General features: G+C 29.8%; 1 protein-coding gene across 1 annotated transcript in view; it reads left to right on the plus strand.

Moving 5' to 3' along the window:
- The first annotated feature begins 119 nt into the window (after positions 1 to 119).
- The window catches only part of LOC142319390 (uncharacterized), a 32,528-nt gene continuing 18,422 nt past the window's right edge, over positions 120 to 14,225 (plus strand). The window contains exons 1-2 of the mRNA XM_075356624.1: positions 120 to 1,209; positions 12,452 to 12,726. Coding sequence (XP_075212739.1) covers positions 925 to 1,209; positions 12,452 to 12,726 — 560 coding nt within the window. The 5' untranslated portion in view covers positions 120 to 924. The remainder of the gene's footprint in view (positions 1,210 to 12,451; positions 12,727 to 14,225) is intronic.

Here is a 14,225-nt window from a genome sequence, read left to right on the forward strand (position 1 = left end):
ATTTTTTCATGTGCATTTGTTTAAATGTGAATTATGATAAATAATTGGGTGAAACAGATGAATTAAATTAAAGTGTAAAATTAAGTTCTACCGGAAGTCAACCTTATGTATATCTCTCAGTTCATGTGAAAATAAGCTTATTAAATTGAAAATTATAAACAAAAAAGAAGAAACTAGTTATAATACATTAATGAACATGTGATTTGATTATGGTACTGTATAAATTGATAACTTTACACTGGTGGGATTTAAGAATTAAAATATTTTTTAAATTTGTCAATCAGCTGTTTTAAGATACCTGAGAAATCTTGAGATGAATTAAATTAATAACAAAATGTTATAAGGTTGAAAAGTGAATAATTTCTTCAAGAGAGGCAAATGTTTTAAAAATTAAAATTACTAGTTCCCAGATTTATTTTGTTTTCAAAAATTCCTGTTAATAAAAGAAATTGAGAACAAACTACTGCTAAAATGGTTATCAAATTTTTTTTATGAACAGGAAAAATTAGCTGCCAAATTTTTTATACAGTGAATGATTATGTATGAAAGTTAGTGATCGTTAGTATTTGTGAACATAACAGTGGTTTTGTTATTTATTTTTACACATTAAAAATTCCAGCGTAAGTTTAGCTTCAAGCAACTAAGAAAATGGGTTACTTTTATCTGAATGACTGGAATTTAAAAAAATACTGTAAGCATGTTTGGCTATGAATATTTTTTTAGAGAAGTAATATATGGAATATAAAAAGTTGATTTTAGTTCTCTTTTTATAATTAGTGTACAGTTTAATGATATTCTTATCATTTGTGAATTTTATATTGTTGTGAAGAAAAACTCTGATTTAAGTAGAAGTACTAGAGATGTTTTTTGTTAATTTGAATTTGTAACTGAAATTATTATTTTTCAACATAAAAAAATAAATAAATGGCTGAATCTAATTCTATGGAATTGGAGTCACCAGGTACAAATCCAGATAAAAATGAAGATGTAATCGCAACGGAAACTTCTGTTGAAAACAGTGACTTAACTGCAATAGAGGTCCTTGAAAATGTAAACAGACAAGTCAGTCACTGTGATTCTGAGAATTTAGCTTTATCTGTGAATTCTTCATTGAAGGACATGGCATATCTTGTTAAGAGTGATGAAATATTTTCTTCTGATACTTACGAATTTTCATCAATCTGGATTCTTTTAAGAAATTGTAAGCTGGTAAGTGATTTAGTTAATGCCTGCAATTGTTTTAAATTTGTGGTTCTTATTGTTTTCATTCCTGTGTATTTTTACCAATTAAAATTATTTTTCCAGCCTCAAACTAATTTTTGTTGTGATAAAAAGTATATATATTAATAATAGTTTCTAATTCAGTATTGTGTTTTTTATTTAAATACACAGATATGAATATGTAATTTAAAGCTGCACTTTCTAAAAATATAATTTGTTTACAATTTTTTTTTGGCTTATCCATTGAAATCGGAAAGTTAATAAAGGGAAATTGAATTTGAAATTTTGAAAAACTTTTATGTGAAAGTTGTATAAATTCTTTTTGCTTTAATTTTTTAATTGCTTGAAATTTTTTGCTAAAATGTTTATAGATTGTGTAAATTAGAAAGTTTTTGTAACTTATAAGTAGTATTTTTCAAGAGAAAAAGAATAGACATTGCTAAGATTTTATTTGCTGAAATTTCAATGGCTAGTGAAAATAATTTCATTCATCAAGTTGTGTAAAACATGTTTGTAAGTCATGTAATCCAGTACTAACAGTAAAACGGACATCAAATTAAAGAAGAAATTAAAACAAAATTGCCATTGAATTAAAAGTACCCTTGCTTTATTTTTGTACGGAACAAAGTTAGCATGAAAATAGAAAACTTAGTGATTATTTGTTAACTTTCAATTATTTATTATCTTATTTCATATGTATGGTGCAAAAATAAAAAAGATTTTCATTTTGAAAATGTTATGACTGATATTACAAACATTATTAAGGTATGGAATATAATTTTTCCTAAGTTTTATTCAAAGAATTTTATTTAGTCAATTGTTTTGAAATGTTTACTAATAAAGTAGAGCACCAACTAATGGATCCAAAGAAAGATCCATTAACTGAACAATTATTATCTGCACTCAATTATGTTATGTAATTGAACATGAAACATATAGCTGAGGAATAACAATTCAGCTTCTACCTATCAATAAACATTGTGTTTCAGAGGAAGTCTATGAGTTGACATCATTCAATATCAACAGCATACCACACCAGTATTTTTATGATCTGTATTCATTCATTGCAGTGCTTTTGTTGCTTTTTACATTTTAATTGTGCTTTCAAATTAAACTGTTTTAACATGTCTTCAAAAAGAAATAGAGTAGGGGTATTCCATTTTAATTCAACAAATGATCAGTGCATCACTATTATTGATTTTTATGATATTTGGTAAATGATAACTACCCACCTTGTAGTGGGCAAAAAAATTTTTTGTATTTAAAAAAACCTTTTTCTGAGTAATAGATTATTTTCTAACTCGCCAACAGGTAAAAACAGCCATTTTCATCTACTTTTTCCATGAGCTGTAGCATTTTTATTTTATACTGTATAGAGGTCAAAAAGTGCTTTATAGACATAGTAAACGTGGAACTTCATTTTAGTGTATTCAGAATTCATTTCGTTTTTATAACCAAATCTTGTAATTTTTTCTGAAGTTAGGTTTACAAATTTTGGGCCCAAAAAAAAATGAAGGACTTGGGTAATACACCTGTGTTTTACCTTTTAGCTCTTAGGTACTAGTACTACTTACAAAAACAAATTGGACTGTTACAGTGTCCTTCATTAAAAAAAATGGCCACCAATCATAAGATTTTGAAAATGTCTAATTTTTGGGCCCAAAAACCACATGTGGAAAAATGTGAAATGTTTACAGCAGTAAGTACTTTTTATGTACTTAAAAACCGTATAACATTTATTTTGTTACTCAAAGGGTTGATGAAGCTAACAAAACCACAAAAAACACCATATCTTCTAATTGTAAACAATGCAGAAAAAATACTGATATGTATTTTTTTCAGATTATAAAAAGTACAACTAAACTAATTAGAATGAATAAATTGATAATTAATAAATAATCAATTACAGAATGATAAATAATTACAAAATGATAAACAATTCAAATACGTTAACAAGTTCAATTCACTTTTACCTTATTTTACTCCTTCTAATGAAAGTTATTTTAATCTTGCACTTTTTGATAACAAACTTAACTAACATAGTGCTTCTGCCATTTTTTTTATTGAGTAGAACTGATATTGTCCTCATTCATCTGTGATGTAATGTTGTGTCCTCTTCCAGTAATTGATAGAAAAGTTCTGAAGGTATGAGAGTTTTAAAAAATTTTCCAGTTGTACCCATGTTTGATCATCCATCTATGATTTCTTGATTGAAGTACCAGGACTCTTCGAATGGAAAAAGTGTATTCGATATTTCTCTTCATTTTCATGTATTTTGACTTAATGACTTCGTCTAACTACCACTTACCATCATATACGTAGCAGACATAATTTTTGTATTTTGGCTTTGGTAGACCTATAAAGCAATCGCAAACATTAATGTCCTTGTGTAACCATAATAACGTAAATGTTTCTGATTTAGAGGTTGCCCTGACTTTCAGAATACATTTCTTTCTTTTTCCTGTTTAGCCTCCTTTCAGATAATACTATAATACTTCAAATACTTCAAAGGATGAATGAGGATGATGTTCGAGTGTAAATGAAGTGTAGTCGTGTACAGTCTTAGTTCGACCATTTCTGAGATGTGTGGATAATTGAAACCCAACCACCAAAGAACACTGGTATCCACCATCTAGTATTTAAATCTGTGTAAAAATAAACTGACTTTACTAGGACGTAAACACTGGAACTCTCAACTTCCAAATCAGCTGATTAGGGAAGACGCGTTGCGTTTACCACTAGACCAAGCCAGTGAATTTACAATATATTTCTGACTTGGTGGAACATAACTGTGAAAGGTTCTTGTTTCTGGGACTGTTGTGATTTCCTGATAATGAGAACTGAGGTATTCTTCAGTCTTTTGAACATCTTTATTAGAGCAGAAAATAAATGCTATATTTTTAATATTGTCTGCAATAGTTGTACATTTTAGAAGGTGCCACAATTTTGATTTTGACTGCCCTTTAAAGGCCTGCTTTAGTCACAGCCCTTTACAGTTCTACCAATACCATTGTTTTCCATGGTATGAGACAAAAAAAATGCCATTCGGCTGCAATTTCAAAATCTTCTGGATGGCAGGACAAATTTATGAATTTTTTTTATTTTTATACTTGGCTGAGGAGCCATCAGAAAAAAAAAATATTTTTTTAATGTTGAGGAAATTAGCTTGTTTCTTTGCAACAAAATGATGCCTTTTTAGATTATTTAAATTTTCAGTAAGTTTATCTAAGTTCTCTTGAAATGGAAGAATTTGAGTAGTTAGTTTACAACGGTCAACAGAAACCCACTGTTTGAAAGTAATTTTAGAATCAAAATCATTCCAGCTCTCTTTCAGTAATCTGAGGACTTCATTAGTGCCTAGAGATTTATCACACTGTGACAGCATGCACGTTTCATTTTCTATATCACATACCATTGTTGAAAGGAGAATTCTATAACCAAATATCATTTTTAGAGCAGATAACATGAGTTTTACATTTTGGTGAGTGACATACACAAACAGAGTGAATATACCTGACCCACCAGCCAGAACACAAAGTTCAGGTTTTAAATCAGCAAATTTTGAAAAACCAATTTTTAAATTGTTTTTCTTTGAAGGCTGTGTACAATTCTTTTAAATTACATAAGATAAGCCTTTTTGAATATTAATTTTCTTTCCATCAACTTGTCTTACAGAGACACAATCCTTGCCTGGCATTATTCTGGTAAAAAGCTTTGACACATTTAATAACATTTTCATCAATAACATGACTGGGTTTGTTTTTGCTGATTTGTGACAAAATTAGTTATCCAAACAATTAGTTGAAACAACTAATTGTTTGGATTGATGGGCTAAATACTGACTAACACTAAACTCATTTTGAATGCTCCAGCTGCTTGGTAATAACTTCTAATTTCCTGAGTTGATGTAACTATTTTCATTTTATCATCCTATATTTTAATGATTTTCCTACCTAAATTAGCATAATTTTGTGGTACTAAACTACCACTATTTTGTGGTACTATATTTCTGTAGAAATATTTAAATCAAATGAATCATTTAATTTACTGGTAACTGACTCGGCTAATTTTGTAACTTTATTTTTTAGAATTGGTCTTTTGCGCTGCTTGATAATTTTTAACCTTAACGGGGGAAAAATGCCAAGAGCTGAACAAGCTTTATTCACAGAGGCTCACATAGATCTTGACATTCTGGTTTGCTTGCTGTATCTTGTGGTTTTTGTATTTTGTTTAAGCATTTTGTAGACGGTGCTCAGCCTGTAATTAATTTTAGATTTGGATTGCTTTTAAAAGTGTCAAAGATATTTCTTGAATAGATTTCTTAACCGATTTAGTGTGACAGCAAAATGGGTCAGAGTAACATTTCCCATTAATATAAAAATATTTATCCAAGTATTTGGTTTTATGAAAAGTACAGATATTTTTTGTTTCAGTACATCCACTTCTAAATATATCAATGTTATTTGCTGTTCAGTTAACTAAAATATTGTGCAATACTGAAGATCTATTGCAAGTCAATTTGTGACATACTGTTGCAGTGTGGATACCAATTAAACACTCCATAATCTGTTTTTATAAAATGCAAGGGTTCTTACAATAACATTCGGGTGAATAACTTTCTGCTAATTTTGAGTGCTGATAATTTTAAGAAACAATTTTTGCTTATTATAAAAGAAAAAGGGTATACAACATACACCCTTATATATAGGGATAAGACTGGGCTTAACTGGAGAGCTTATCAAAAAAAAAAAAACCATTACTGTACAGAAACTAAAAATCCTTCTGGGTTTAAAGTTAATAAAGAATGTGTTACAATTATGACATTTGCAAATGGAATTTGTTCCCCTGGTTAAAGTTAATATTTACAGTAAAATCCAAGAAACCTGGATGTTTCAAAAACATTAATATGAAAAATTGTCTGGTTTAATGATGTCCCAGATGCCTGGGACATTGTAAAACTAAAACTCTAAAATGAGCATGGGGAAAAGTTTTAAATCAAATGTTAAATGAGAAAAATAAATCTGATGATATTGAACATAAATAAATGGCTATTGAAATTGTTCATCAGTTGATACATGATATTCCTCAGTATGAAAATAGTAATAAAGAAGAAGTAAATGAATGATTAAAAGTTGACAAAGCTGATAACTGATTTTTCAGTTACTGAGATGATATAGTTGTGTCCGTTAATGAATGTAATGAAAATGAAACAAATCTTCTGATGAAAATGCTACAAATATTAAACCACAGACTGCAGAAAAGGCTTTTGATGCTATGGAGCATGGCTATATGTTGCATGTGCAGAATAGCCATCTGGTGTTTGTGTTAAGTTTTAATGTAAACATTAATTAATCAGGTGAAAGAGTAAATGTCAGAAGTTGGCAGGGAATCTTGATTAGAGTATATGATTATTTGTTTCATCAATTAACATATTTTTCTGTTACAAGGGATAGATCTAAGAAAACAATCTTGTTGGTGTATTATTTCATGATTTCCAAATTTATTAAACCTGCTTATATGTTGCCAAATAGTATAGATATTTAAACAACAGTAACAGGTGAATAAATTAAATTGAAGTGAGTAGATCAAATTAAAAATAAGATAAAAATTTTATCAGTTTCACATTTTATAAAAACATATTGGTATAGAAAAAGGTAATGAAATCGTCATATTCATAAGTCAGCGTAGTATACTGTACTGAAGTTTACAACTTAAATTGAGTATATTTTGGGTCATTAATTTGTTGGTACTATAAATTTTTAGAATCTTGTCATCCAGAGTGGAAGAGTTAACTAGGGACAATCACCATCAGTCCTTTACTACAAAAAAAAAACAAACATATTACTAGAAGTATTACTAAAAAATATTAACAAACAGCTGATTCTATTTGTTAATCTTATTGGCAGTATTTATAAGCATATGAAAATTCTTTAAGATGCATCTAAATTTGTAAGCAAGAGTGCATTCAAAACCAATTTTTGTTAATGGTTTTCAAGTGATTTAAATTTAAAAACTAGATTGTCATACTTTGATTGTTAAACATTCATCATTGATAGATTTTGAGCATAAAAAAGTTATCTAAAACATATAAATATTATGATATAAAAAATTGTAACAAAAACTGTAATTATAAAGTGGAATAAACAGATTGTTGTTAGCAGTGTTTAAAACCCCAATAAAAATTTTGGGTTTAAACTTTTAAATCTGAATAGAAAGTGTGTATTTAGTGTAAAAACATATGAAATTGCTGAAACCTTCAATTCAGCTTGCATGTCTAAAATAAATTAAGAGATATAAAACTAAAAAAAAATAGATGAATCAAAGATGGCATGAATTTTAAACCATTCGAAGAAATGTTCCCAATCGTGAACAAATTTTAAGAGATAGGATAACTATTTAATTTCTTATGATTGAAAACTAGCATAACGATTTTTATTAAATTAAAAAAGTTTATTAGGTATTGGGCTTCTATAATTGTTAAGTTTCTATTTACATTTTTTTAAGTATCCCTAATATAAAATGATTTGATTCCATGTTACAATTATTTATTAGTGTTTCAGATTACAAAAATAAATCTGATGATTTAAAATAATTAATCATTTATTAAAATGTATTCAATAACAGTTTACAGTTATGAGAATTTCCAATGAGTAGTTCATAGTACATGCTGTGTAATGAAACTATCAGTTTTTTAAACATATTGGACAATGTTACTGCATTCTGCCATAAGATAGGTGATACCCAAAGCAAATAAAGCCTTAGAAATAATATAAATTGAAGAGTGACATAGCCATTTTCAAAATGGCTGAAATTCAGTTGACAGGGACCTGCATAACTAATAAATAGACCATTTTACTAGCTGAAATCCAGATGTGAACAACATACTCAGTTTGATAACGGAAAATTGTTGGCTCACTGTCAGAAATTGAAAGTTCTTTTGGTATTAGTGATTAATCTATATTCACTATTTTAATGGATGAAATAGACATGCATAAAGTGTGAAAAAGTTTTACCAAAGCTGTTTTTCTTGTACAGAATTTGTTATCCACTAAGAGAATTCATTTTGATATACAGATCTGGCTGGAGTGCATCACAGGCAATCTTAACGTGCCTTAAGTGTATGGTACAACCCAGAAAACAAACTTAAGGTGTCACAATTGAAATTGCCAACACCCCCAAGGCAGAATAAATCAAAGTAAGTAAGCAGCAAAATGACTGAAGCTGATTGTTTTTTTCCCAACTTCTGCGAAGTGTACAGTGAACACACATCAGAAGGCCAGACTTCTAATATACAGTATTATGTGGAAATTCATTGTTGTATTTGTGATGCAGTTTGGTAAAAGAGATCAGATCTGTGGAGAATCCTACAATGGCAGTTGCATCATTATTTATTATAATGCACCATAATCCATTTTGTGGTATTTAATCCAAGATCTCTTAATCATTAATAGAATTCCACAGGTTTATTAGTTCCTTATGATCTTTGGCTTTTCTTCAAATTGAAGATACTGACAAAAGGTTTACAATTTGGCAGCCAGGAGAATGAATATATGATCACGACAGCAAATAGTGATCCCGAAAAGTGGACTGAAAATTTTTCCAGCATTAGCAGGTCTGCAGTCATAAGAGGATTTGTTAAAGAATATAAGAACTGGAACCCACTAGGTAACCGTCTTTTTTTAACTATCTATAGCTGGATGGTTTTTGTACAGACTTTTAAGTGAATTGTCAATGTTCAAAAAGATTTCATTTAATTTTCTTTTAGTATTTTACAAATTACAATGAGTGTCAAATTCTGATATCCTATGTTAATTACTATATCTGCAATTGATGGTTAATAAATGAAGCATCAATTGCAGAATTGATATATATATATATATATATATATATATATATAAATCATTCAGAGCCCTTTCTAGTCAGGGGGCCCCATCACCTTGAACCCCAACTGTGTTCATTATCCTCATGCTTGTGAGAGTAGTACTGATAAATAACGATTAAAGTCTAATTTATAAAAATCATCAGTGTATTGTAATTTTTTCAAAGCAACAGTTTGCTCAGCATAGGACTCGAAACTTAATCTGAAGAATGCAGATTTCAGAATGGTTGGCTCCCCAATCTTAAAAATAGTGGTTGTAGTTGGTTACCTGTCTTTCATTTGGGTAAAAAAGTATTTTTCATGGTTCTTAGTCTTACCTGGCAAACACCAGGAGAATGTGTAGAATGTGACCGTACTTGTTTCTCTCTCTCTCTCTCTCTCTCTCTCTTTAATTTTATTTGATGTTTTTATATTTTTTTTATGGAACAGTAATTAATAAAAGAATAATCTGAAAAATGGATTGTATACAGTATTTACAGCTATTCTCCCTGGAGTGTTTAATACAGATTGTTCCCACAGTAGATTCTGGAACAAGCCACAGACACTTACCTGAGTGAGTGAGAAGCATTGACTCTCCAAATGGAGACAAGCAACTTGAAACATCTGACCTTGTGACTTAATTATTGTCATTGAAAAAGCAACTTGGAAATGGGAGGCACTTGAATATGAAAGGCAAGTCTAAAGGAATGTATACCATACAGTCATACATTTAAACCTACTTTTCTCGATAACTGTAACGGCTATTGAAAAAGACAAAAGACCTTTATACAGAATTTAATTTTTTAAATGCTGCAAAATGGTCTTGAAATTTAATTTGGCCAACAGTTGGCCATAGTAAAATTAAATATTGGCGAGGAACAAAACCCAGTTTACTGCAAGCCATTAAAATGATCACCATCTTGTGAAACATTTCATAATGCCAATAATCCTACGTTCTTTTCAGGTATAAAAACTTAATGGAAAATTTCAATTGAGTGGTTTTGCATGAGACTCATAGAAACTAAATAAATATATGTTTATATGCATATGTATATATTTTTTTTTACAAATTCATTTTATTCCTAATAATACATAAGAACGTGTTTAAAAGAAATTTACAGTTTAATTTAGAGATACACAGGACATTCCACCAGGAAAGGTTCTACTTCAGGAGTTATTTCTAGAGTTAAATGTAAAAAAAGTCGTATAAACATAATCATAATTGTAGTAAAAAATTACTGTATTTGAATGTAATTTGATATGAAGATTATAAAAAAATTGATTCCCAGAACTGTCTATAACAATTTTTGAAAAAAGTGAAAGTCAAAAAACAGTTCAAGTTTGGCAGTTTTAAAAGTAACTTCGTCAAGTTGCCAATTAACAAATCAAAACTAACAAGTTTTGTGTGCAGTTTAATTATGAGAAAGTTGATGTAAATAGTCAATAAAAAACATATTAGGGAGATTTGTTTGTGTAAACGAAAAAAGACCAGTACTAACAGAAAAAAGTTAGAATGCAATTTAATACAGCTGTTTTATTTACAAATCAGCTGACTGTTACAAAATAAAATTTTTTACTTTGACCACCTAGTTGGCATCACTGACTTAGTGATTTAGTGTGATCCGTTGTCTGTAGTTTGATTAAGATACAACTTGAAGTTAATCTGCGACTATAAGAATTTAGTTTTGAATTAAATTTATGTATAAAATTTTAATTCAATTTGTGTTTATAAAACGTAAAATTGTTTTGTAACAATGCCTCACTTATTCACTAGTAGCAATTGTGTAAATGTGATTAATATGTAAGGATTTTGCAATGGAAATGCTAAAACATCAACTGCAGAGAACCGACACAGGATTTCTAAGTGCAGAATTTCAGACCATAATGCGGTTTAGTAGGGTTTGTAACAGTTAACGTGAGTATGGTATTCTTCCCAATGTTAATATTACATTTCTATGTGGAAAATGAAGATTAAGTTGAAAAAACTGTTCAAACAACTGAATTTAATCACTAAATTGACCAAATTGATTTGAGTCTCAAATTGATTAAATATTAAATTACTTAATATTCTAAAAACTGTACTAAAAATATTCTAAAAAAATTTTAATTTAATATTCTAAAAACTTGTCTATCATGAACATTTTATGTAGTTATTTTCATGGATTGAATCCATTTTATGTATAGAAAGTGCAGCACCTTCACTTAAGAGAATATACAGCATGACTAACATTTTTTGAATGAATTACTGAGTATGATTTGATGATTATAGTTTAGAGATGAAGCTACTTTTACCCTTGACAGTATCAACACCCAAAATTTTAATTGATGATCAGAAAAGAATCCATAGGCATTTGGGGATATGAATTTGAAGTGAATGTGACAAGTAGAATCTGGAGCACCTCTATATTCTACTCATCTTTTAAATGGCATTGAATATATTATATAAATTTTAAGTGGATTTTTTTTTTACCATATCTGTAGAGTAATACTGTACATATGATGGCTTCACTTGCAACTTGTGAAGAGGAACAGTAGTTTCATTTATTTTTTCATAAGTGAAAGGATGAAACCCATAAAGATTCATGAATTAAAATTCAGTGTACTTTTGTGTTTGTCACCAAAAGAGTACAAGCAGAATAGAATGTTCCTAGATTGTGTGTTCAGTAATAAAATTTCCTTGACCAAGTAGTAGTTAAGGAAAACCTATTTGTAAATGTGATGTAAATTTCAAGTATAGGAGTTTTGTTGCAATATGGTATTGTTTAATCTTGTATCATCTGTTCACCTATTGCAACCATCCAAGGTACGTGTTCTACGAGTAGACAATCATCATATTAAGCTCCCAGTGATTTCTACATCTCTGACTAAGAGTTAAGATCTGATAATGAGGTGAAGCAGGCAATGCATAATGTTCTCAGCCTGAAGATTTTTTTCTATAAATTAAGAAATATTTAATATTTTGATCTGACCCCTCCCCATATAAAACCTTATTTCATAGGTGCGTAGTATTTTTTGAATATGTATTATTGTATCAATAAGATTTACTTTGTACAGTGCAGTCAAAATATTTCTTTGGAACTAGTGAAAGGCTTTATAAAATTTTACAACATAATAGTTTAAAAATATTATTTAAAATTTAAACCTCTACCTTTAAATAGAAAAGAGTCATGGAATTTTCAATAGATGTGGAAAAAGACAAAACTGAACGCTGTGCAGTTATGTAATGAATTAATCTAGTTAAAATTTTAATCTTGATTAACATACACAATTTACTGATTAGAAACTTTTGCAGGTGCTTTGTGTATGAATGAATCTTCATGTTTTAAGTTCCTTAAATTATTGTATGTGTGTTCATCTGTGTTTCTTTTCTAGCTAACATATCAAGATCTAGAGATACTTCTTCCAAATGATGGAAATAATTTAATATTTAGTAAAACATATACTGTGAATATGCATTTTACAACATCCATTCTTGATCATTACTCAAAGGAAATAAATAGATTATTATGTAATGATGATAGTTTGAAAACCCTAATTAATTCTATTATTATAGCACAAATATCCTGTTTGCCAGATGGAAGCCAAGTTACATTTTATGTAGTTAAACAAGAACATTATAATATTTGGATTACAAAAAATAATGATAGGTATGTAGAACTAATATTTATGTCTTAAGTATTTCATGTTGAAGCTGTAAGTCATTTTTATTTTTTATTCAACAATATTTATAATTTGTCTCTATCCTACAGTAATGCATTTTACATTTGTGATATGATAATAAAGGGTGGAGTAGAGGAAACTTGTGTTTCTTAAACTGCTAGTACTCAGCGGTGAGTGGGGATATTGACCTTCAGTGATCTCTGGTGGACAGCTCAGACTACGCAGAACATCGTGTGTTACTGTCGTGCAGTTTAGAAACAATGATTCTGTGGTCACTGTTCAACGTCTTTTCTGTCAAAATATTAATATGAAATGTTGAGGTGCAGTTCCAGATTGAAACACCTTACTTCCAATTCCAGATCCAGTACTTCTAAATGTCATTTAGAAAACACCACCTGGCCTTCCCTGTTCAGTCTGAACTTCAGAAAACTTAGACAGGGAAGGGCAGTTCTTGCTAGTCTGAAAAGATACGCTAGGCGAGAGGCTGTAGCGCTGGGTATGTCACAGCGTTTGCTTAACTCATCTTATATGATGATCTCAAATTTCACCTGTACAAACTAATGATTATCCATCAGCTAACTGAAAGGGATTTTGTGCAACACAAATTTCATTGCCACAAAGAATTTTTGTGGCATAATGAATACCATTCTTGTGGAAGATGCAAACTCCCATAATGATGAATAAAGAAACCAATATCCATCTGGATGGCTATGTAATGTACAGAACTATTGGTACTGGGCATTGGAGAACCCATGTGAACTACACCAAAAACCTCTTCACAGCTCAAAAGTAGAGTTTGGTGTGGGGTCTCCAAAATAGGGGTTGTTGGTCTTATTTTTTTGGAGTGGGGGAAACCGCAGTTACAGTGGCATTGGTGTGTGCTATATTGCTATGTTAAACAACTTCCTGCGTCCAGAACTGGAAAGGCATCGGTTGAATGTGGTCCCAACAGGATGGTGCCCCAGCTCACACAGTGAGAGCATCGATTGAATTGGTTTGATAGATATTTCTGGACAGTCATTTCACCATTGAGTGATGTTTTTTAGCCTGCACACTTTCCCAATCTGTCGATTTATGAATTGCTTTTGTGGGGCTATCTGAAATCAAGAGTGTATGTGAACAAGCCACACACAATCGAAGAATTGAAGATTTCCATTCGTCAAGAAATGGAAGCTGTGTCGAATGAAATGTTAGAAAGCCATGCAGTAATTTGTGTCCGACAAGAAGGACGTCATTTTGTTGACCTTATTTTCTGAACTTAATTAAGGTATGTTGATTTCAAAAATGCAATAAAAATATTATTATTAATGTAATTTTTTTCTTCTGTAATTAAAACAACCGAAGTTATTCAGTAGTGAAAAACATGCGTTTGCTCTGCTCCATCCTGTATATTCAAGAATTAATGAATTAAAATTAACTCATTCTTGTTGAAAATTAAATTTAAAAATTCAGGTGTGCTAACATCTTATGTAGTCTGCACATGTGT

Source organism: Lycorma delicatula, chromosome 2, assembly GCF_047948215.1.
Source record: "Lycorma delicatula isolate Av1 chromosome 2, ASM4794821v1, whole genome shotgun sequence".
Classification (NCBI taxonomy): domain Eukaryota; kingdom Metazoa; phylum Arthropoda; class Insecta; order Hemiptera; family Fulgoridae; genus Lycorma; species Lycorma delicatula.